The sequence below is a fragment of the Artibeus jamaicensis genome, unplaced genomic scaffold (assembly GCF_021234435.1).
Source record: "Artibeus jamaicensis isolate MK-2021 breed Jamaican fruit bat unplaced genomic scaffold, CSHL_Jam_final contig_513, whole genome shotgun sequence".
Classification (NCBI taxonomy): Eukaryota; Metazoa; Chordata; class Mammalia; order Chiroptera; family Phyllostomidae; genus Artibeus; species Artibeus jamaicensis.
This window is the reverse complement of record NW_026521867.1, coordinates 174357-199920: the sequence shown is the minus strand read 5'-3', so window position 1 is coordinate 199920 and position 25564 is coordinate 174357. Positions and strand designations below refer to the sequence as shown.

Genomic DNA, 25564 nt, shown 5'->3' with positions numbered 1-25564 from the left:
TCAGAGAACACCTTGACTTTCAGGAGCTCTGCTGTCTGGTCTAGTTTGGAACTGGTAGTTCTAGTGAAAGGACCTTGATAAATTTTTCTTCATGTGTGCACTGTATGTGTGTGTCGGTCAGGCTGGCAAGGGGATCAGCTGCAAAGATACTCTGGGCTGTGAGGGAGGGGCTGGAAATCTCCAGGCCTGCACTGGTCTCAGATCTGAGTGTCCCTAGAGCTCAGAGGGGGGTCTCAAAGCTCTGTGAGGGTAGGTAGCCTGGCTCTCTGCAGCCCAGGGCCTGACACATAGTAGGTACTTTAAAACTGCTCTCTGGTGTGCTTACTGAGTGGTTGTCAGTCTCTATTGCCTAACAGTAGTAAGCCAAAGCTATATGCATCAGACAAATGGGGATCTGGGTGGGAAAGTGGGAGCCAGAGTCTCTGACTGAGGAAATGCTGATGGTTTTTGTGTCAGTGTGTTTTTGTGTGCCCCAAGTGCAAGGCAGTGATGGGGGCTGGTTGGGGGACCAGGAAGGCAAAGCATCCGCAAAGCAAGTGGACGGCTCAAACATGGGAATCTGGCTGAAGGATTCTGAGATAGGAGAGCTTCTTCCTCCGTTCTTTTGGGGATCAGAAAACTGATGATATGATCATGTTTGAAGGGTCTATATGTCTTGTTGATGTCTCTGACCCTCACCTGGCTCATGTGACCAGTCTGGTTGACTGGCTCCAGGCAGATCTGTGAAAGCCATGGGAAGGGAGCCCATGCCATTGGAGCCAGACTGTCTGGGCCCTGATTCCAGCTCTGCCATCTCCCAGCTGAGTGTGACCGTGGGGAAGGTACTTTATCTTTTTGCCTCTTCCCTGTTTTGTAAAATGGGGGTAAGAGGTGTGGGAGCAACTTTCCTCACAAGTCCCCCCGAGTGCCACAGATGAGAGTAATCATGACTGGGACATGATGTGATCTGCTTAGGAAGGAGAAGTGAGCAGTGGCCAGTTTCACAGGGGAAAAAGGCCAGCAGCGGCCAGTTTCTCCGAGGAGAAAAAGGCCTCATGCCGCCTCCTCCAGGGCCTTTTATTGGGTTGTAATACACAGGAATACAGGGCGGCAAGGATCAAACTGTAGATAACATTTCAAAGAAATCTGAAGGTTTAGTATGAGTCCAAGTCTGTCAGGAACAGAGTTTTAGTGTTTCCTGCTGGAACCCTTAACATATGAATGAAAGCACTCTTAGCAGAGTAGATTTTACAGGTTTATCCAGGAGGTCTTTGTGATGCCAGATTTTTCCCCGGGACACACTCTAGCAAGGCAAGGAGCTGCACCTCTCCCCAACAGGTATTCAGGCTTAAGGAGATTAGAGCCAGGAAGTGCTTCTCCTAGAGAACATGGGGACTCGGGCTATGTCAAAGCCCGGGGGCTAGAGTTCATTGCTCTTTGTTGCAGGCCCCCCGAGTCCTTCCATGAAGGCCTCCCAAGTGATCGAGTCTGGCTTAGGTTGCCCCCCACTGTGAGGGGTCTTACCCATCATTGACTTCCAACCAAGGTTTGGGGGCGGGGAGAGGAAACTGAGCCAGCATTTGCTACCAGACAAGATTTGTCTCCTGCGGCTGGCACTCCAAGGGTTGTCCCTTGCCCTTAGCCACAAGGGGTCGAGATACAATTCCTAGAACCAGGCAGAGTGGTCTACAACAAAGAGGGACCTCTACCTTGTGAGGTGGCTGTGAGGATTAGAGGATCCGATACTTGGAAAGAGCTTACAATGGAGCTAGGTGTGTGTTTTGTGTGATGGAAATGTTAGTCATTGTTCTGTCTTACATCTGAAAGTATTCACTCGCCCACATCCCAGGGCACCAAGCACTGCCGCACTGTTCATGATTTTCCTTCTGTCCACATCAGGTCTTGACCAACAAGAGTCACCTCTGGGTTGAGGAAAATGTTTGGCGGATGGAGATATATCTCTCCCTGGGAGTCCTGGCCCTTGGCACGCTGTCCCTGCTGGCTGTCACCTCACTGCCATCCATTGCCAACTCACTCAACTGGAGGGAGTTCAGCTTCTTTCAGGTAAAGTGGGTCTGCCTCTATTAGTGAGGCTCAGCCTGGCCTTGCCTCACCTCTTGTGGGCTGGTGCCTTTTCTTTGCAAACTGCCTTGGTTGTGATGATCCAAACAACAGGGCTGCTAGGTGAGATGCCAGGGGCTTCCTGGCCCTGAGGGCCCATCCAGGTCTCCCCATAAAGGGGCAGCCTGGGAAAAGCCCATCCTTCTGACATCTGTGGAGACCAGATATAAGCGTGTGAAAAAATTAGACAATAGAACACTGAAACCTGGATTAAATAGTATCAATTTCTACAATTTTTGAGCTTCTCAAACAAAATCTTATGATGTGCCATCATTGGACATCTCACTGGTCTAGCTGGAAGTCAGTGAGCCAGTGAGCAAGCCTAGCCGGGCCCTCAGTGCCCTCTCTCAACTTGGTCCTGTTGGTCCCTTTCACCCCTTGATTTGGGCAGGGCACAGGAAGGTACTAGTTGATAGGGGATGAAACACAGCATTTCCCAAATGACACCATTCTTATGACAAATTTAGAGAAAAAGAGGTCTGTAGTCTGAGGAATTTGAGTAAAGGTTTGTTTCTCCCAAGAGAGACACAATGCACTTTGGCATGTTGAAGAGTCTAATAATGTCTACAACAACAAAGCTTGTTAACCAGACTTATCTGAGCATTAGCACTATCTGCACTCCACAGAATATGCTTTGAGAGATGCCACTGGTAACAAAAGGTTCTTTATGCATTTATTCATTCAATAACTGATTATCGAGCACTTACTGCATATCAGCCGTAGTGCTAGGTCTGGGATGTGACAGGGAACAAGACAGGCACAGCCACGTTTCACTTATAGGGACAACAGGGCTGGACCTTTTTACATTTCTTTGCCATCTGCCATTGTTCATGTGCAGAGTATAGGATCAGCCCCTCAGTGTTGGTGAATTAACACATCTCCTCCTATGGATGGGACTAGTACTGGATTCTCCCCCACCATCCTATCAGGACAGAGAGTAGCTATCATATCCACCCACATCGTCAACAAAAACCTGTTGAAATCTTCTCTTTGCAGTAAGGACAGAGTACAGGATTCAAAGAGGGATAATGACAGTGAAGTGCTCTTATGTAATCCAAATTAATTTTCCTTGATTAGGACTACTTTATACCTTAGAATAAAACAGAGCTGTGATGTGTTTTTCTTTTAAAGTGTATCTGTTTCTGATGGTTCCTGGCTCTGCTTATCCCAGAAAGTCCCCAGATGAGTGATCAGGGCCAATACATGCCAGCATTAGAGGGAGAAAAAGTATTTTATATATGCCACTAATCCTCATGTATTGCACACTCAGACCTAGGATTTTTCTGTCCCTGCCTGGAGTATCCCAGGGTGCATGGTTTATCCACAATTAAAATAGACGGTAGGTTGTTCAACTCACCAGAAAGTTGTTCCCTTAAGCAGCCACAGATTACAAGGCGGGCTCTGGCTGCCTGGGAAAGCCAGAGGATTTGTTTTGTTAGCCAACCTGACTGGGACCTCAACAGCCACACTTTACATATTGAAGAGCTGAAAAGGTAACTCTGAAAGTCCTCCTGTCACTGCAAGAGCAGGGGTTTGAGAGGCTGGGAGATGGGAGAAAGGCAGGGCTTTACTTATGGAAATCAATTGCCGGCATTCTGTCCACAAAAAGCAGCAAATGCTCTGTCTCTCTGAGGAGAGAGGAGTGCTGATGGGAGGAAGAGCTGTGAGTACCCTGGAGCCCATCCTACAAGGATGCCAGGAGCCACTGTGAGAGATTATGAGTGAAAGAAAGATAAAAAGCATTTTGCTATTATTCTTAGGGTGTGTGGTCACATTTCCATTATCTCTGACTAGCTACCAATCAGCCATTTCTGAGTTAGTAGAAGGCAGCAAAGAAAAGGCCAGAAGACTCCAACCCTAGGCATGAGAATGGTCCAGGTCACTGTGTGCACACTGTGATTGATATTCACTGGTGGTCATGAAATCAATTTAGTGGCTTACAGCCAGCTTTTAAAACATAAAATAGAATAGAATGGGAAAGAAAACATCACAGTGCATATTATGTTGTAAGGATAAATATTTTTTAAACTGCGTTGCTTCAGTAGTTACATATACATATGTGGTATGCTTGGTTGTGTACTGGGCAATAGTGTCAAATGTGATTCTCACCCTGAGCCACCATGGAAAATAGTTTGAAGTCACAGAGCTTTCTTGAATGAACTCAGATGCCTGGGCATGGCTTGGGATGGCTTTGGAGACAGGTTTTGCCAGCTTCTTGGGTGACTCATAGGTGTGCATGATGCAGTCAGTGCGTGGCAATCTCTGGGGAGGGGAGACAGGTTTGGAGCCAGCAGACATGAGTTTCCGTCCAGGATCACCACTCTTTAGCCCTGCACCATTACACAGTTTTTTAGCCTCTCAAAGCATCTGTATCTTCACTTATGTCTGTGTCTACCTCCTATGGTCATCAGTAGGATTTGAGTTAAGAACATGTAAAGTGTATGAGTTGAAGGTATATAAAAGTCACATGGCAAGAAAGAGAAAAAGGAATTTTAAAAATGAGAATACTTTTGTCCTGGCTGGTGTGGCTCAGTGGAATGAGTGCCAGCCTGTGAACCAAAAGGTCACCAGTTTGATTTCTACTCAGGACACATGCCTAGGATGTCGGCCAGGTCCACAGGTGGGGGTGTGCGAGAGGCAACTTATTTATGTACCTCTCAAACATCAATGTTTCTCTTCCTGCCTTTCTCCCTCCCTCCCTCTTGCTCTAAAATGAAATAAAATCTTTTAAAAAATAAAATAAAATAAAAAATGAGGATAGTTTAAGGGTCCTTTGGGACAATCTCAAGTCTAACAACATCTGCATCATAGGGAGTACCAGAAGAAGAGAAAGACCAAGGCATTGAGATCCTATTTGAAGAAATAATGACTGAAAACTTCCCTAATCTGTTGAAGAAAAAAGATACTCAAGTCCTGGAAGCATAAATGAACCCAAAGAGGCCCACACCAAGATACATGATTATTAAAATACCAAAGGTTAAAGACAAAGAGAGAATCTTAAAAGCAGCAAGAAAAAGACAGGTAGCTACCATAAGACTGTCACCTGATTTCTCAAAAGAAATGTCATAGGATAGAAGGGATTAGCATGAAATATTCAAAGTGATAAAAAGCAAGGAACTACAGCCAAGACTGCTCTACCCAAGAAGGCTATTATTTAAAATTGAGAGAGAAATAAAGAACTTCCCAGACAAGAAAAACTAAAGGATCCCTGGCTGGTGTGACTCAGTGGATTGAGTGACAACCTGTGAACCGAAAAGTCAGTGGTTCAATTTCCAGTCAGGGCACATGCCTGGGTTGCAGGCCAGGTCCCCAGCTAAGGGTGTGCAAGGGGCAACTGATTGATGTATCTCTCACGCATCAATGTTTCTTCCCCTCTCTCCCCCACTTTTCCTTCCTCCCTTCCCCTCTCTCTCAAAATAAATAATTAGAATCTTTTTTTTAAAAAAAACAAAAGGCTATAGGCATTCATCATCACTAAAACAGTATTACAAAAAATGTTAAAGGGACATCTTCAAAAAGAAGGGAAAAATAAACAAATATGAGGAATAAAATGGCAGCAACTATTTACCTATCAATAATCACCTTAAATGCAAGCAAATCAAATGCTCCACTCAAAAGACACAGGTAGTTGAATGGATAAGAAAACAAGACATATATATATACATATATATATATATATATATATATATATATATATATATATATGAGACCTACTTTATTTAGATTGAAAGACATGCAAGACTGAAATTAAAGGGATGGAAAAAGATATTTCATGCAGAAAAAACAAACAAACAAACAAACAAACAAAAAACCTGGAGTAGCAATGCTTATACCAGACAGAATAGACTTTAAAACAAAGGGTATAATAAGAGACAAAGAAGGACATTACATAATGATAAAAGAATCATTCCCATAGGATATAACCATTTATACACCCAATATAGGAGCACCTTTATAAAGCAACTATTGATGGACATAAAGGGAGAGGTTGACAATAATATACTCATAGTGGGGGACTTTCACACCATTGACATCAATAGATGCATCTTCCAGGAAGAAAATCAACAAGGAAACAATGGTCTTAAATGACACACTAGATCAGATGGATGTAATTGATATCTTCAGAGCATTTCACCTCAAAGCAACAAACAGAATGTATTCTTTTCAAGTGTACATGGAACATTTTCTAGGACAAATCACATGTTATGACAAAAAGCAAGTATAAATAAATTTAAGAAGATTAAAATCATATCAAGCATCTTCTCTGACCATGAAACTAGAAATCAATCACAAGAATAAAACTGAAAAACATACAAAGATATGGAGGGTAAATAGCATGTTACTAGACCATGTGTTAACACTGAGATCAAGGAAGAAAGCTAAAGATTTTTTTTAAACAAATGAAAGTAAGAACACAACAATCCCAAATCCATGGGACACAGTGAAAACAGTCCTAAGAAGGAAATTCATAGAAATACTGGCCCATCTCAAAAAACAATAAACACATCAAAAAAACAGTCTGACTTTTACACTTAAAGGAATTTGAAAAAGAACAGCATAAAAGCCCAAAGTAACTAGAAGGAAGGAACTAATAAAGATCAAAACAGAAATAAATAAAATAGAATATAAAAAAATACAAAAGATCAATGAAACCAATGGCTAGTTCTTTGAAAAGATAAACCTTTAACCAGACTCATAAGGAAAAGAAGAGTGGACCCAAATAAATAAAACCAGGAATAAAAGAAGAAAATGACAAATGACACCACAGAAATACAAAGGGTTGCCCTGCCTGGGATGGCTCAATGGATTGAGCACCAGCCTGCAACTGAAAGGTCATCAGTTCAATTCCCAATCAGGGCACATGCCTAGGTTGTGGGCCAGGTCCCCAGTTGGCGTGTGAGAGACAACCAATCGATGTTTCTCTCCCTCTTGTTCTCACTCCATTCCTATCTCTATAAAGTGAATAAATGAAAAAAAAAAGAAATACAAAAGATTATACGAAACAACTACAAACAACTATATGCCAACAAATTGGACAATCAGGAAGATAAGTATAAATTCCTGAAAACATACAATGTTCTAAGACCTAAGCAAGAAAAAACAGAAAATCTGAACAGACTGATTACAACCAATAAAATTGAATCGGTAATCCCAAAACTTTCAACAAGCAAATGCCCTGGATTGGATGGCTTCGCTGGCAAATTTTACCAAACATTAAAAGAAGACTTAGAGGACTTCCGCCAAGATGGAGGCGTAGGTGGAAGCACTGCGCCTTCTCTCACAACCAAGTTTAAAAACGATAAAGTTTTAGCAACAAAAATGCAGCCAAACCACAGAAAATTGAACTATACTGAAGTCCCACAACAACGAACCCTTCAGCCAATCCGGTAAGAGGGGCAGAGCCAGTAGCAGAGCAGGGTCGGGCAGGAAAAATCCACCGGACTGACCCAGGCCCACCGGCAGGTGTGGGCAATCCCAGGTATGGAGTAGCAGGTGGACCCACTGAGGGTGCAAGGCAGTGGACCCCCTGAGGGCTGACTGCGGTCACACATTCGTGCACAGATAAACTGGTGAAGGAGCGAGCAGTGAGACGGACTGTGCAGGCACCAGTGGCGGGAAGTGGCAGAGGGAACCACCATTGTTTCTCTCTGACCCTGCCCCCACATATAACTTCACAAACCAGCGACCGGGGCGGCCCCGCCCTGGTGAAAAACTAAGGCTCCGCTCCTCATATGTAATAGGCATGAACAGATCAAAACATGGCTCAAGAACAACTCAGAGCCCCAGAGCCCATAACTCTAAGCAATGAAGAAATAGCCAAACTTTCAGATGCACAGTTCAAAACACTGGTGATCAGGATCCTCACAGAACTGGTTGATTTTAGTCACAAATTAGAGGAACATATGAAGGCTAAACTAATTGAAATGAATGGAAATGCACAGGAAACCATAGTAATGGAAAGGAAACTGGGACTCAAATCAAAGGAGTGGACCAGAAAGTGGAAAAAATGACCAAACAGAAAAGGATGAAGAAACAAGAATTCAAAAAAAATGAGAAGAGGCTTAGAAACCTTCAGGACATCTTTAAACGTTCCAACATCTGAATTATAGGGGTACCAGAAGGGGAAGAGGAACAGCCACAAGTGAAACACTTATTTGAACAAATAATAAAGGAGAATTTCCCCAATCTGCCAAAGGAAATAGACTTCCAGGAAATCCAGGAAGCTCAGAGAGTCCCAAAGAAGTTGGACCCAAGAAGGAACACACCAAGGCACATCATAATTACATTAGCCAAGATTAAAATGAAGGAGAGAATTCTAGAAGCAGCAAGAGATATTGGGACAGTCACCTACAAAGGAGTTCCCATCAGACTGTCAGCTGATTTCTCAAAAGAGACCTTACAGGCAAGAAGGGGCTGGAAAGAAGTATTCCAAGTCATGAAATCCAAAGACCTACAACCAAGACTGATCTATCCAGCAAAACTTTCATTTAGAATGGAAGGGCAGATAAAGTGCTTCTCAGATAAGATCAAATTCAAGGAGTTCATCATCACCAAGCCCTTATTATATGAAATGTTAAAGGGACTTACCTAAGAAAAAGAAGATAAAAAAGATGAACAGTGAAAGGACAGCAAACTCACAGTCACTAAGAACCACACCTAAAACAAAAGCAAACTAAGAGGGCAGCTAGATCAGGAGCAGAACCATAGAAATAAAGATCACATGAAGGGTTAGCAACAGGGGAGTGGGAGGAGGAGAAGGGGGGAGAAGGTACAGAAAATAAGTAGCATAGATGGTAGGTAGAAAATAGGGGGGAGGGCAAGAATAGTATGGGAAATATAGAATCTAAAGAACTTGAGACACGTGGTCATAAACTAAAGGGGGGGAATGGTGGGGGAGGGGGTGTGCAGGGTGGAGGGAAATGAAGGGGGAAATAGAACAACTGTAATGTCATAATCAATAAAATATATTTAAAAAAAGAAGAAGACTTAACACCTACCCTTCTCAAACTATTCCCAAAAATTCAAAGGGAGGTAAGACTGACTCCCAAGCTCATTTAACAGGACCATCATTACCGTGATTCCAAAACAAGACAAAATTACATTTTGAAAAAGGAAAATTAGCCCTGATTGGTGTGTCTCAGTAGTTGAGCACTGGCCTGTGAACCAAAAGGTCACCGGTTCAAGTCCTGGTCAGGGCACATGCCTGGGTTACAGACCAGGTCCGTGGTAGGGTGCATGCGAGAGGCAATATCTTTCATGCATTGATGTTTCTCTCCCTCCCACCCCCTATTTCCAAAAATAAATAAATAAAATCTTTTTAAGAAAGAAAGAAAATTATAAGCCAGTATGCCTGATTAACATAGATGCAAAAATCCTCAACAAAACATTAGTAAATTGAATTCAGCTACAAAGATCATACACCATGATCAAATGGAATTTAATCCTGGGATGCAAGGTTGTTTCAGTATTTACAAATCAATTAATGTGACATATCACATAAACAAAATGAAGAATAAATATCATATCATATCAACAGATACAGAAAAAGCATTTGACAAAATTCAGTATTCATTTATGGTAAAAACTCTCAGCAAAGTGGGAATAGATGGTACACATCTCAACATAATAAAAGACATATATGCCAGCCAGTGCAGTAATTTTTTTCTGATATATATTCTCAGGCAAGGAAAACAAAAGAAAGATTTTAAAATGGTACTACATCAAACTAAAAAGTTTTCACACAGCAAAGGAAACCATCAACAAAATAAAAAGACAACCCACTGAAGAGGAGAACCTATTCACCAATGATACATCTGATAAGGGGTTAATATCCACAATTTATAAAGTACTCATATATCAACACCTAAAAAAACCCATTACGATTTAAAAATGGGTTTAAGACCTCAATAGACACTTCTCCATAGAGGACGTGCATATGGCCAATAGACATACTAAAAGATGCTCGGTGTCACTAATCATCAGAGAAACGCAAATTAAAACCACACTGAGAGTCCTGGCCTGGTAGCCCAGTTGGTTACAGTATCCTCCCAATATGCCAGGGTTGCAGGTCTGATCTCCAGTCAGGGCACATACAAGAATCAACCAATGAGTGCTTAAATAAGTGGAACAACAAATCTCTCTCTCTCCAATCAATAAATTTTTAAAAATTTGAAAAAGAAAACACGGTGAGACATTACCTCATACCTGTTAGAATGGCTATCATCAGTAAGTCAACAAACAATAAGTATCAGCAAGGAGAGTTAGAAAAGGGAACTCTTGTGCCGTTAGTGGGAATGCAGATTGGCAAAGCCACTCAGGAAAACAGTATGGAGGTTCCTCAAAAAATTAGAAATGGAATTACGTTGCTACCCAGCAGTTCCACTTCTAGGCATTTAATCAAAGGAAACCATAATACTAATTTGGAAAGATATATTCACCCCTGTGTTTATTGCAGCACTATTTACAAGAGCCAATATATGGAAGTGCAACCCAAGTGACCATCGTGGATAAAAAAGTTGTGGTACGTGTATACAGTGGAATATTATGGGGCCTTAAAAAAAGAATGAAATTTTACCATTTGCAACAACATGGATAGACCTAGAGTATATTATGCTGAGTGAAATAAATCAGAGAAAGAAAAATACCATATGATTTCACCTAAATGTTGAATCTAAAGAACAAAATAAATGAGCATATAGAAAGAGAATCAGACTTATAGATATAGAAAACAAACTGATGGTGGCCGGAGGGAAGTGGGTTGGGAGACTGGGTAAAAACAGTGAAGAGATTAGGAAGTAAAAATTGGTAGTTACAAAATAGTCACTGGATGTAAAGTGCAGCACAGGAGATGTAGCCAATAATAGTGTAATAAGTGTATGGGGCTAGGTGGGTGCTTGGAAAATCAGTGGGATCAGTTTTTAAATTATATAATTGTGTAACCACTAAGCTACACCTGAAACTAACAAAATAATATTGAAAGTTAACTGTAATTGAAAAGTAAATTTTTTTAAAGGAGAGAAAAATTGTTAGATTACAAAATACTCAGGTAGGTACAGCTCACCTGGTCAGAGAAATTGGAGTTGAGTTCTTAGCACTTCAGATAGAGGAACCTCATGTGGCCTCACCCACTCCAGCCACTGGCCAGAAATAGTAACAGAGACTAGCTCCAGTCCAACTTTGGGAGCACTTGTCCGATGCCCCTAGATGCCACAGTAACTGAGCACCAGTAGGAACCACCCACCATCTGACTGCTGCTTTTTTGCTAACAAGCTTATGTATAATAAAAATGGCTCTAATACCCTTTAGGTCCATCCATGCTGTCATAAATGGAAAGATTTCATTTTTTTTATGACAGTAATATTCCATAGTATATATGTACCACAGGTTTTTTATCCACTCCTCTATTGATGAGCACTTGGGTTTCTTCCATAGCTTGCCCATTGTAAGTAACACTGTAATGAACATAGGGGTACATATATTCTTTCAAATTAGTGTTTTGAGTTTCTTCAGGTAAATACCCAGAACTGGAATTGCTGGGTCATAAGGCAGTTCCATTTTTAATTTGTTAAAAATTAAAAATGGAACCACACAGTGGTTTCATCAGTCAGCATTCCACCAACATGAAGTTTCCTTTTTTCCCACATCCTTACATGAGATAAGTTAAAGAGACAAGTACCATATGATCTCACTTATATATGGAATCTAAAGAACAAAACCAACCAACAACTTTGAAACAGACGCATAGACATACAAAGTAGATCGGTTGTTGCCAGAGGGTAGGCGGCTTGGGCAACTGGGTAAAAAAAATGGTGAAGAGATTAAGAAGTACAAATTGGTAGTTACAAAATAACCTCTGAGATGTAAAGTACAGCATAGGGAATATAGTTAATGATATTGTAATAGCTGTGTGTGGTGCCAGACGGGTACTGGAAATCCTGAGAGGACCAATATATGGTTGTCTAACCACAATGCTGTATACCTGAAACTAATACATAATAATATTGAAAGTAAACTATAATTCAAAAAGAAAAAAATATATGTATAACATAATATTACTTTTTTAAATGACCCTAGATTGTGCAGTGTGGGTATTAAGTGCCCCATGAGAATGCCTCTTTCTTTTGGCCACCTTTTGGCTGTTCTGGGGTTTTGGGTTTGCAGGCTAGCACTCAATCCACTGAGCCACACCAGCCAGAGCTTGTTCTGGGGTTTTTAAATTGTTCCCAAGGAGACAGAGTTTAGGAAAACAAACTTGCTGGAAACATACAGGTTTTCACTGGGATCGGAAGGTTGCAAGTCCCTTTGTTGCTGACTGGCCTTTGGGTGTCAGCACTCTCTGTGAACCCTGCCCCTGGATGGGGCTTCCTGCCATCTTTCACTATGGGATTGGGGGCGGCAAAAGGATGAGGATGTATGAACCAGAGCCCCAGTTCCATGCTCCCTGTGTATGTCCCACATGCCCAGCACAATCCACTTTCCACTTAGGTGCTGGGGACAGTGGCTCCCGGGCATGTCACGGAGGGAGATGCTGAGGCCTCACTAGGGTCACCAGGGCTAGGATCCCAGATCTGAGTGGGTTCTCATTGGTGCAGCATCTCGGCAGCCCCATTATGCAGAGTCTGAGCACATCAAGGCCCTTAGTGGGTCTTCTTCGAAGGAGCAGATAGGTCCAGCTTCATCCCAACTAATGGCCTGTGCAGAGGAGCTGAGAACTTAACCTGCAGCTAAAAGGGCTTCATGATGAGAATCTCCCAAATTGGTGGTTCTTTGTCCTGGCTACACATTAACATAATTGCCAAACTTCTTTCTAGATGCCTGAGCCTTGGGTATTAATATCTTTTCCCAACCTCCTCAGGTGATTTTAATGTACAGCCAGGTTTGAAAACCACAGTCTCAAACTATGATAAATTCTCATGGATAAAAGCCATTTCCCAGCCATCTCAGCAAACCCCATAAACCCAAAGGAGTAGGCGGAACAAGGGTTTGGGGCTGGGTTGCTGGTTGGGGACTATCAGGATGGTCATCGGGATTGTTTGAGTCTGATTTCTGATGATCGATGCTGGGACCTTCTTATTTCCCACCTCAATTTATTTTATTGGGGTAAAATTGCACATAACAAAAGTTATCACCTTAACCATTTCTATATAACCATATAGTCAGAGGCATTAAGTACAATCATAATGCTGTACTACCATCACCACCATTCACCGCCAGAACTCTTTATCTTGCAGAATTAAAACTCTGTATCTGTTAACTAAGAATGTCCCATTCTCCGGCACACCCACCCCCAGCCCCTGACAACCACCATTCTCCTTCTGTCCCTGATTTTGATTACTCAGGTGCCCCACAGAAATGGAGTCATGTAGTGTCTGTCTTTTTGTGACTGCCTTATCTCATGTGCCAGAATTTCCTTTCTTTTTAAGGCTTGATAATATTCATATATGTAATATATATTATACTTTAGTATAATATAAGAATATTATCCGTCTGTCAATAGGCACTTCTATATTGTACCTACTGTGGATAACACTGCTATGAAAGTGGGTATACACATCTCTCTGAAGACCCTGTTTCAATATTTTGGATATCTATCCAGAAGTGAAATTGCTGGATCACATGGTAATTCTATTTTTATTATTTGAGAAACTGCCATACTGTTTTCCTCAATGGCTGCACCATTTTACATTCCCTCCAACAGTGCACTTGTTTTCAATTTCTCCACATCCTCACCATCACTTGTAATTTTCTGTTGTTTTTTATAGTAGCCATCCTAATGGATATCTCACTGTGGTTTTGATTTGCCTGTCCCTAATGATTAGTGACATTGAACATCTCTTCATGTGCTATTGGCCATTCATATATCTTCTCTGGAGAAATTTCTATTCAATTCCTTTGCCTGTTTTTGAATTGTGTTGTGTGTTTTGTTTTTCTTGTTGAGTTTCAGATATCTCTACATATTCTGAATATTAATCCCTCAACAGATATATGATTTGCAAATATCTTCTCAGAGCTTGGAAAACCAGTTTTCTTCTATATCAATAGATCAGAACTTAGAAAAGGTTGGTATTGTTCACAGCTTGCTAGGAGATTTGGAATTTTGATAGATTCATCTGGGATTGACAAGAATTTGGTTACATGTGACTCACAGCCAAAGAGTTCTCAATTTGGGGACCGGCCATTTTAACACGACACATGGCAGAACTGGGTAGTGGCACAGAATCAACCATAGCTTTTCCCAACTGGCTATGTTAAGCCAGAAAGTTGTTAAGGATGGGATAAAAGCATCCTTGATGTGGTCACAAAACCAAGAATGGCCAGAAGTGGCTAGGAAGGGCAGAGATTGGGGATCTTTGGCAGCTAGTATTTTATTTGGAGTCAAAAATGTTGTACTTGGGAATCTTTCTATGAACTTATAACAAATAGCCATTAGAAAATGTTTATTATTATATTATTAAAAGCATTATAAGCAATTTTTCCAAAATATGTTCCTCCATTTACTGAGGTTCACCATCTTGGTGTTTGTACTGGAGCAGGTACCAGCAAAGCTCCCCGACACTGGGGAGGAGGGAGACTGAGGCACGGTAACAGAATCAAACCCACTTAAACGTCTGTTCTGAGGGGAACGCAAACAAGACAGTGTCTCTTAGCCAAACCTCTGGCTCAGTGCTAACAGGCTAGGCTGAAAGGAAATCCAAGAGGCCCAATTGCAGCTTCTCTGTAGAAAACTCAAAACTGACCTATAAAGAGGACCCTGAGGCACCATTATGCTGCCACATTTCAATGAAACCTTTGCACTGTGTCCTTGGAGAAAGTGCATTTGTGTTCACTGCTTGATCAATCACTGCTATTTTCATTCATTATGTAAAAACACAGGTCTCTCCTGCCCTCCATCTCTCCGTGGATCCTCCTTGGTGCTTACAGAATCAGTCAGACTTGCCCATGCCTCTCCTCCCTGCCCACCTAAAGCCTCACCCTTCGTTGCACTGTCCTCTCCATCCACCTGCCTTCTCTGGGATCTGGAGAATGCTGGTCTACACAGCAGTACTCCTACATCTCCAACTTCAGTGTTTGGAATCACTTCTCACTGGGGCTGAGTGACTCTCCCAGGTTCACAGCACCCGTCAAGACCAGCACCAGTGGTAGAATCTAGAGTGCATCATTTGTAGTTCAGCAGAAACCTTTGTATGTGGCAGTATTGTATTTTACTGCTTTTAAAATATGTATATTTAAAAATACACATATATGTGTGTATAAATATACAAATATATTCATATATTATGTTTATGTTTACATATTTATATATTAAATTATATCATTATATAAATGTTATATATTTTTATATATGTGTATATAAATATATATATATTTAGAAACAAAACAAGCAACAAATTGTGTATATATCTGTAACAAATTGGGATCTGTCTTGACATTAAACTATATCATGGACCAAAATGTGCCACACATACTAATAGGGAGCATTTAGCACAGTGACAAGCATGGAGACAAGTTTAGTGCAGCTCCAGGTCAATCAGTGTTAACAGTCTGCCTGCTGTATTTGCAGTAACCATTTTCCTGTGGGCTGTTCAAGCAAAAAATGTTAACTAACCCTTTCAGCTCCTTTTGCTCTTATTTGGAAATTTTAGTTTTAGTGTTTAAGTGGCATATATTAATAGAGTTTGAGTTTTATTTTTAAGAAAAATTCACAAGCTAACTTCCACTTAATCCATATCCTTTATTTTATTGAAATAATTAGCTTAAGAAAAGAGTCTTCTTGGGAATATGTTGTCATTTAAAGAGACTTCTCTTCATTTAAACTAAATTACTGTTTTATTTTGATCTGCCTATTTCTGTGTATTTGTCTTAATAGTGCTTGCACCCTAGTTGGTGTACTGAGCAAATAAAGCTTTCATTTAAAAAAAGAAAAGAAAAAGAAACCTGACATACAAAAGGTTCCTGAGGCTGGAATTATAGAGCAGTACTTCCCAGCTATTCTCACGTGTGGTTCCCACAGACACTTGTGTGTAGGCACTTGACCAAGAGCTAACCTCAGCTGGAAGTGACTGGTGTGTGGCTTAAGGGGTGGGGCACTCCGCTGTAGCCTGGCCTGGACTGTTTTGGTTAGGATTTGCAAAGGTCTCAATCTCCCCGGGGTCATTAAGCTCTTTTCCAGCAGGAGAGTAAGTTCTGCCTGGTATTCATGACTCAGTGCGTGGGCAGGAGGAGAGGGACCAGCACCCACAAAGAGCTTCTGTGTGGTGTCCTGGGCTTTATACACAGTGTGAGGTCACCCGGCCTCAGGCCCCAGTGAGCTGCTACTGTTGCCAAGTCCAAGTGCCAAGTCCATTTTTTAGTTTTCATTTACCTTCAAATCAACTTAAAATCTATTCTCCTTGTTATCTGGGCTTAGGCCAAGCATTATCTGTGAAATGAAGACTTAGTGTGCTGGTAGGCACTTGTTTACTCTAATATACACTAAAACATACACAAAACTGCTTAAATATTTTTAAACTTCTTTGAACATCTAAAGTCCTCTGGCAAAATGGGAGGGAGTTTGGGGGGGGCTGGGTGAAAGAGGTGAAGGGATTAGGAAGTACAAATTGGCAGCTACAGAATGGTCATGGGGATGTACAGTATAGATAATGTGGTCAGTACTCTTATAATAATTATGTATAATATCAGGTAGGTATTGGATTTATCTGGGTGATCACTTAGTGGGCTGTATAGTGTGTAGTCACTTGGTTGTACACCTGAAACCAATATAATATTGTATGTCAGCTGTAATTGAAAAATAAACAATTATTTAAAGTCAAATAAAATAAAATGAGGTCCACGCTCAGTGTCCAAAGGTATGAATAACAGTAATTTTATTGAATCCTTGTGAATCAATCTTTATATACCTTAAGGGTAGGAACATTATTCCTGTTTTTCTTTCGGGGACACTGAGGCTCAGGGCGTTTAGGTAGTGATAGATCATGTACTGTGTGAGTGACAGGGTAGGGATCTGAACCCAGAGCCCTGACTGCTAAAGTCGCACTCCTTCCTTTCCCTCTGTGGGCAACTAGTGACCCAGTGGTGGAATCACTGTGTCCGTCATCCCTTCGCCCTCACTCCAGCCTTCTTTCTTCTGCAGTCCACTCTAGGTTTTGTGGCCCTGGTGCTGAGCACCCTGCACACACTCACCTACGGCTGGACCCGCGCCTTTGAGGAGAGCCGCTACAAGTTCTACCTGCCTCCCACCTTCACACTCACGCTGCTGGTGCCCTGTGTCGTCATCCTGGCCAAGGTTCTGTTCTTCCTGCCCTGCTTAAGCCGCAGACTCTCCAAGATCCGGAGGGGCTGGGAGAAGGACAGTGCTGTCAAGTTCACACTGCCAATGGACCATGCCTCTACCCAGAAGACAAGCCATGTATGAGGAGCTTGCATCTGCCTTTGGAAACCACATGCAGGCAGGACAGTGCCCTGAGCCTGTCAGGACCTCTTTTCCCTGATTGAGCAGTATGGTGTAATTGTGCACAAATTGGTGGTTTGAGGTCCGAATTCCTGGGATGCTTATGTATTCAGTAATATTCAGAATGACACACACGTGCGTGTGATATATAGGCTCATATATATTTCATTTATATATATCAGGATTTGCAATTATACTCAGCTAAAATGTTGAGTCTTTAAGATTTCAACTTGTAGATTTAAAAGCAAGTGCCAGATGCTAGGAGAACAGCAGCTCACGTTCTTGTGGCACTTGCAGAGATATACAAACACTTTTTGCACAGAAAAGGCAATGAGGGGCTGTCCCTTGGTGGAATCAATTCATTTGTGCCTACCACTCCTCTTTTGCTAGTTTCCCAAGGCTTTTGGAGAGCTGGGGCTCTAAGGTGGTGGCAGACATGAGCTCGGCCTAGAGCCTGACTCCATCTGGCATCAAGCAGAAGAGTCGCTAGTGAAAAGGGGGTGCAGCTCCTTCCCTGACCAACCACCTTTGGGTGGAGCAGGGGTGGGTGGAGAGGGAATCCTGGTGTCTGTGCCCTGGCAATCAATTGAAGGCCCTTCCTTTGCCAGGGAGGAGTGTAAGAAGGGAGGTTGGGGCTGAAGCTGCTCCCCCTAATCCTCCCTAAACTGGGAGTTTTTTCCCTTAAAGTCAGAAGTCACCACTGTGGCTACAAATTGGTCCTCTTGTGGGAGTGTGAAGTCACCTCCTTCCCGGAGCCACTAATGAACCCCATCTTGAGAACAAGTGTAATTTTTTCGCTTCCTTTAAGTTGGCGATGACTGTTCTTTCGACCAGTGTGCCTTCTCACTTTTATATCATTAGTGTGAATGTGTCCAGGAAGGCCTGGGGCAGGCCCTCTAACAGTCAGTGCAGAGGAAGAGAATGCAGGGCAGAGCGCTCAGAGTCACAGGGAGCCTTTCCTGAGCCTGCCCAGGGGGCTGAAGAACTGGATGTCTTCATTAAATCGGTCCTGTGGAAAAACACTGGGATCTCTTCAAATGCCTTGTGCTGCTACAGGGCAGAGAGCTTGCCTTCCAAGCACCCAGAAAACCACACTGGTCGAAGTTCCTCTTAAAGAACAGTTACATTTCAAAAGAGCCGGGAGTGTCTTCTCCACCAAAGCTACAACCCTGAAATTCTGCCCCAAAGCCTAAGAGGCTGGACCACAGCCAGGGCCATAGGACATGTGCCCCTGAATCATATACCATCCTCACTGATTCATACTGAAACTGTTTTTACTTCCCCTGTGAACAAGTGTTCTCCACTGAGCCCCACGCCCACAGCACCCGGCTCCTGGCAACACCCGGCTCCTGTCATTTCCACAGAAAAAGCACCTTGAACACAAAGAGGGTAAGATCCTGATATCAGTGAGATGCACAGTGAACTCTACTCTTAGTGGGGGGCTGTGGGTCACATTCATATTTCTTAGATCTCCTGGGCCAGAGGGCATGTTAGGGTGAACAAAGAGTCCAGCGGGCAAAGGCTGAGCAGATTGTGCTGGAGTGAGAGGGTGCCCCTGCCTCCCGGGGGAGGCATTGTGAGTTCAGGTCTATGAAGTGCATCAGGGTCCTTCAGTGAAGAGGGGAAAAAAGCCAAATGCAAGAATATCTCATTAAGCCAGTGACTGATGGCCGGAAGGCAGTGCTGCAAAGCTATTGCTTCCTGCAGATATTTTCTGTCTGCTGCTCCGACACTGAGTGGCAGGTGCCTGTCTCCTAAATTGGCCCTGATGGAGTGGCCTTAGAGAGAATCTCTCCAAAGGGGCAGGTGAGGCAGAGGTTTCAGCCCTTGCTTGGCAAAAAGAGGGCTCAGCAGTTTCCTGCTAACAGGTAACAGGGAGAATGTCGCCAGCTAGAACCCACCTAGGATTGCCAACTTCAGTCAGTATTGGCTGCCTTCCTTGTCCAAGCTTCCCTGGGCCTTGGGATTATTCTTTATACCAAAGATGCTGACAGAACAAAGTCCAGTAGGCACCTTCCCCTTCACACCCACATCCTGCTACAGGTGCTCCTCAGGAGGGAAAGGATGCCAAGGTGGGTGGCAGGAAGGCACAGATAACAAAGGACCTGCCTACCTGCCAACTGGATAACCAGCTCATAAAAGTTATGGAGGGCTATGGACTTGGCCTTGACTTGTGTCTGCAGCTTCTCTTCCTTTCCTCACCAAGCAGTTGGCAACAGCATCCCCAAGAGAGCCTATCACTCCCTTAGAGCCTGCGAAATTCTATGTGCCTCTGGGTATAAAAGTGCCTAAACCAACATGCTCTGGGAATCCTAAATGCCACGTCAGGTTGATGTTCAAAATGTATGCCTCTGAAAGTCTAATTTTTACCTTGTTGAGCTTGTCTAAGAAGCAACAAAAATAAACATCTACCCTTCTGTGCGTTTCAGGCTTTTATTTCTGTCCTGTCAATCACCTGCCCACCCACTCATTCCTTTGTTCATTGGCTTGATGCGTCTTGTAACTGGAGCTTGCTTGAAGTTAGGCAGCATGCATGGTGAGCACAGGATGATCTAGGCCAGAGCTCCCCTCGGAGAAAAGGGCAGAGCAGACATGCAGATCTACAACCACAAACCGGTAAAGACACCTGCAAGATCCAAATGACAAAGAGCAAGGGGACGTGAAAGGAGTGCCCAATGCCAGGAGAGGGGCTGGGAAGGCTTCCTGGAGGGAGCAGTGTCTGTGCTGTGTCTGAGGACTGCAGCCTTGAATGTAGGTTAGAGCAGCAGTGCCTCTAGAAATATAATGTGCATGTGAGTCACTTAGGGTCTTGTTCACACACAGGTTCTCATTCATTGGTCAGGGATGGGGCCTGAGACTGCATTTCTAATAAGCTCCCAAGTGACATGGATGGTGTTGATCTGTAGACATGTAACAGGGTGCAGCCAGGAGGGGGCCCCAAATAGGGATTTGTAATGGGGTCCAGAGCTCAAGGTGTCCAGGTAATATTAGAAAAATATGTAAGATGTCCTCACCACCCCATAAGGCTGAGCTGGGGGATGGGACACATGGAGCAGGACCATTGGGAGCTCTGTTGTATAGCAATCACTTTGCAGCTAACCTCTGGCTGCCGCGGTTCAGCCTCAGCAGGGCCCAGGGGTTTCTGAAAGGTGAGTAAGGCGTCGGCAGTGGGTAGCAGATGACAACACGCCTTAAAGGACAGTGAAGCTCTGTTCCGTTTATTGCAAGTACAAGCAGGTTTTTATATTTTCATTTTTGGTAGTGATTAACATTTGCAGGTGCATAGCATGATCAGTTAAGCAGAAAAAATCAATACAAAGGTACCCAGGAAAAGTACGAAAGTTCCCATAGACTCAGTTATATTAAACAAAGATTGTTTTGACCAGGAGAGCCATAAATCAGACAATTAGAAGTAGCTGTATGTACAGAGTTTGAATGTCTTTTATTAAAGTTTTTCAGAATTTGTCATGGGGCAAAAGGAGATGCTAGATTGAGTAGAGGCAATAGGAAATTTATTATAAGGCCTTTGTGATGTCTAACTTAGGTATCTATTTTTTTGTCTAAAATGTTTCTCTGTGTACTATGAACTCTGACTCCCTGGTAATTGTTTTGATGTGTTTAGTTTGTAATAGCTAATCAGCTTTTCTTATTTCTTTGGCTATCTAATTGATATATATTCCTATTCAAGGTAAAGGAGGGGCTGTTACTCTAACAACTTTTGGACATACAGGGACGTTGTTCTCTGGTCAAGAAATTATTTTGCACAACTTTATTGGAATTATGCGAATCAATGAACCTGAAATACAGGTGTCTAACAATCTCACCACCTTTTGATCACCAAAACAAACATGTAAGGAGAGATAGACAGGAAATCCAGCCACAGTTGCCTCTGCCTTGCAGATGCATCTCAACTGTTGCAACCTTGTCAAGGGAAGGTTGCTGGCCATGCTCCTGACATCTGGCATGGTCATTTAACATATCTATAGCCTTTAACTGGTTTCATAGATATGTTAAATAGCTGTGGCTATGCTTTGAGCCAGAGAGATGGGAGTGACTTTCTCCCAAGATGTAACTGGGAGGCAACTCCCCTTAGTAACAGCACCTGCATGAGAGCTTGGAGATGATTGGCTCCACACCATGTGGCCACACCTGCCCAGATTTACCATGGCAGCCCAGTAAAGCTGGAATACAGGAATACTGGCAGGTGTAACTGATTGTAGGAAGAGTTAGAAATGATGCTGCAGAGGAAGACTGGCACAGGGATTTAAACGCCAGGTATGGCAGCCATACCAGAGGACCAGGCGGCTGTGGCAGTGGAAAGCAAGAACCAGTGGCTTTGGCAGAATGGGGACCACGTGGCTTTGGGGTGCTCTCTTTTGCCATGTGGCTTAGGAAGGAGGAGAAACCTTGCCTAGAAGAAAAGGGGTGAAACTGTTACTGAACAAGCGGTCCGAAGAAGGGGCAATATCTGGCCCCCCTAGGGATGCCAAAAACTGCTACAGAACAGGAGTCCCTCCCAAGGACAGAATACTAATATCACCAATTGGAAAGACATCTCTCAATGACAGAGATTTGTGAAAAGGAAACAAAATGTTTCCTCTTCACAAATGGGCCTCTTCTACCAAAGCAGCAGGGATCCACACTCCACCAAAAGCATGTGTCTTTCTTCTTCATCTGGCTACAGGGATCTCCATTCTGGCAAAGCTGCGCGGTTTTCCCTTTTACCTCACCAAGAGGGGGTCTGCACTCTGCCGAAACCACACAGCTCTCTCTTCACCTGGCCAAGAGGGGATCCTTACTCTGCTGAAACTGTGTGGCTCTCTCTTTCACCTTGCTGCAGGGGTCTGCACTCTGGCCAAAACCACATGGTTTCCTCTCCTCTTCACCTCTGCAAGAGGGGGTCTTAACTCAGCTAAGACCACGTGGCTCTCTCACCTCACCAAGAGGAGGTCCCTTACTTTGCTGAAACCTCGTGGCTCCCTCCTCACCTGGGCAGTTATCGCCTCATGTCCTGGAACCCATTTTTTCCAGGCTATCACGCAGACACTGTAACTCAGGGGCTCAGCCCCTAGTTATATCCTGGGTACAAGCCACTCCCTTCTCCCTGGCTCAAAACTTGGCCACAGCTATTTAACATATCTATGAAACCAGTTAAAGGTTATAGATATGTTAAATAATCATTCCAGAGGTTAGCTGCTAAACAGTTGCTATGCAAAATAGTTCTCAATGGCCCTGCTCCATTCGTCCCTTCCCCCTGGGGGGGGGGGTGAGGACATCTTAATATTTCCTGGACACCCTGAACTCTGGACCCCATCCCAAATCCTTTTCTGGGGCCCCCCTCTTGGCTGTGCCCTGTTACAATACGGTACCCCAGACTAGGGCAGAGTGAGAAGGAAGGACTGTGTGTGTCTGTGGGTATTCTATAAGACTTCAGTATTTTAATGAAGACATTTAGTCACTATACTAAGTCTGTATAGCTTTTAAGTAAATATTTCCTTTCCTTTTCACAAATCTCTGGCATTGAGAGACGTCTTTCATCTGGCAGCAGGCATAGTGAACCTAGTGAGGGGTCCTTTTTGATAATAGTATATCATACACCCGCCTTGGGTCTGTTCTGTAACAGGGACTCTGAGTAACAAGAACTTGGATGGGTCCTTTTGTTCTGCAGTGCTGTAGTCAGCAGCCCACAAACCAGTGGACACAGTTCTCTCTGCTGCCCCATGAATCTTTCCAGGACCCAGGTGCCCTGGCTGTCCTGGTGAGCTATGACTCTGCATACTGCCCATATGGCTGCAACCACCTTGTTTTCTTTTTTTTTTAAAGAGAGGAAGGGAGGGAGAGAAAGAGGGAGAGAAACATTGATGTGCAAGATATACATTAATAGGTTACCTTTCACATGTCCCCAACTGGAGACCTGGCCAGCAACCCAGTCACCTGACTGGGAATCCAACCAGTGACCTTTAGGTTCACAGCCAACACTTAGTCCACAGCCCATACCAGCCAGAGAATTACCTTGTTTTCTTAAAGTCAGAGGCCAGGCCATACACTTTGTGCTCCCTGTTAGGATGCCCTCTGCTGGTCTCATACATGAGCTCTGAGTCCATCGGGAAAACAATAACTCTTCAGAAACCACCCATCATGCTGTCAAGCTTTTCTACTGAAGCAGGCAGAACTGTTTTCCTGCTCAAGGTAGAAACCATGTGCAGAAAGCATACTAACGGCTATAAGCCATTTCTTGGAACAATAATAAAAAAGATGGCCTTGCCATTCTGAGCCCATGATAATGGTGTTCTAAAAAAAGAACCATGGCCAGAAAACAATTTCACTACAAATAATTGTCAATGAGAAAAATAATCTTGTGCTTAGAGGTTTGGTTTTCTACTCTGTGTCTTCCCACACAAAACACTGGGAGAGTTGAGTATGAAAAGAAATGATAAAATATTTTGATGAAAAGTCACTATTCAGGTAACTCACATAACAGCTGAGGAGCAACCAAAATAACTCATATTAATTAAAGAGACAAATTATCATTCAGCTATTGGATGAGCTGAATCTTTTCCAAAAGCAGTGAAGTGGGCCCTTGGAAATACAGAAGCTTGCTTGCACTGGGTCACTTCCCTGACTCTTTACAATGGGGAAGTTTTTACTACTAGAGCAGAAATTCAATCCCACGAGACCAGCACCAACCTTTTCTAACAAATATGTTAAAAATCCATTTTTATTAATTTAAAATGAAATTCAAAAATAACATAACCTATCTATACATACAGGTTTTTAAAATCAATTTAAGAACTTCATTGAAATATAAAGTAGAAATAAGCTATTTTACTCTAAAAATACATATATTACTAAAATGAATGGTAATTACTATAAGTAATATCTTACAATAAGTGAGTAGTTTTAAGAGAAATACAATGATACTTAATGGAATATTGACCTTTTCTTTTTCAAGATTTTATTTACTTATTTTTAGAGAGAGGAGAAGCGAGGGAGGAAGAGAAAGAGAGACACATCATGTGTGGTTGCCTCTCACATGCCCCCTACTGAGGACCTGGCCCACAACCCAGGCATGTGCCCTGACTAGATTGAACTGGCAACCCTTTGGTGTGCAAGCTGGCACTCAATCCACAGAGCCACACAGCCAGGGCTCATTGATGAGTTGAATCTTTTCATTGACCCTTTTAATAACTGACATTTTAAAATAAGGGCTGAACAAGTATGGGGGCAGTGAGAGAGAGAGTGCATTCATGAACTGTGAGTGCTTGAAACTGTTGAATATTGTAGGGAAGTCAAGTAGAGTGAAAACAGATGCCACTGGATTTGGAAACATGGAAAATTCATGGTAAAAATTTCATTGAAATGTTGGGGGGTTCAATCAAAATTGGTGGGCAAGGAATGAGAAGTAAGGAAATGAAGACTAATTCTAAGATCTCTTGAGATTTCGCTGTGAAGCAGAGGAGAGAGAGGGTTTGTAATGAGAAAGCTATAAGGAGATACAAAATGGTTTGGTTATTTTGTCCACAGTTCTGGCATGAACATAATTTAAATGTTTCTGGGAGACAACAAAAGGAACAAGCATGGATGAAGATGAGAAAGTGAGACTGAGCAAAGGTAGTAATAGCAAGGAGTAGATCAGGTTGTCTTTTAAAATTAAGAGAAAAAGATCAGTGCCAATGAGGGGAGGGTTAAGCTTTGGTGATGTGAGGTGCAGCACTTCTCTCTGCAGATGTCTACATCATTTGTATAAAAGTAGTCGGTGCCATCTGCTGAGAGTGACAGGGAAGGAAAAAGGTTTGGCTCTGAGGGTTGAAGAGAGAGGAAAAAGTTAAAAATAATTGGAGAAAGTGAAAAGGGAGTTGGTCAGAGAAACATGACAGTGGTAGCCAAAGCAAAAAACAAAACAAACATACACTTGTTTATAGCTCTTTTTTTTTTTGGTCTAATGTGAAATATACTGATTGTGTTTCCTGGGAAGTATGCAAAATGGAGTTTTTGTTCAGTTAAATTCTGTTTTCT

At 42.7% G+C, this 25564-nt stretch overlaps 1 protein-coding gene across 3 annotated transcripts in view; it reads left to right on the top strand.

Moving 5' to 3' along the window:
- The window catches only part of STEAP3 (STEAP3 metalloreductase), a 92023-nt gene that overhangs the window by 41094 nt on the left and 25365 nt on the right, over window positions 1-25564 (top strand). For 2 of the 3 annotated variants that reach the window (XM_037154097.2, XM_037154098.2), the window contains exons 4-5: window positions 1879-2043; window positions 17231-19969. In XM_037154097.2, coding sequence (XP_037009992.2) covers window positions 1879-2043; window positions 17231-17512 — 447 coding nt within the window. In that variant the 3' untranslated portion in view covers window positions 17513-19969. Of the gene's footprint in view, window positions 1-1878; window positions 2044-17230; window positions 19970-25564 lie in introns of those variants that run through there. The other variant, XM_053668857.1, reaches the window with a different exon arrangement.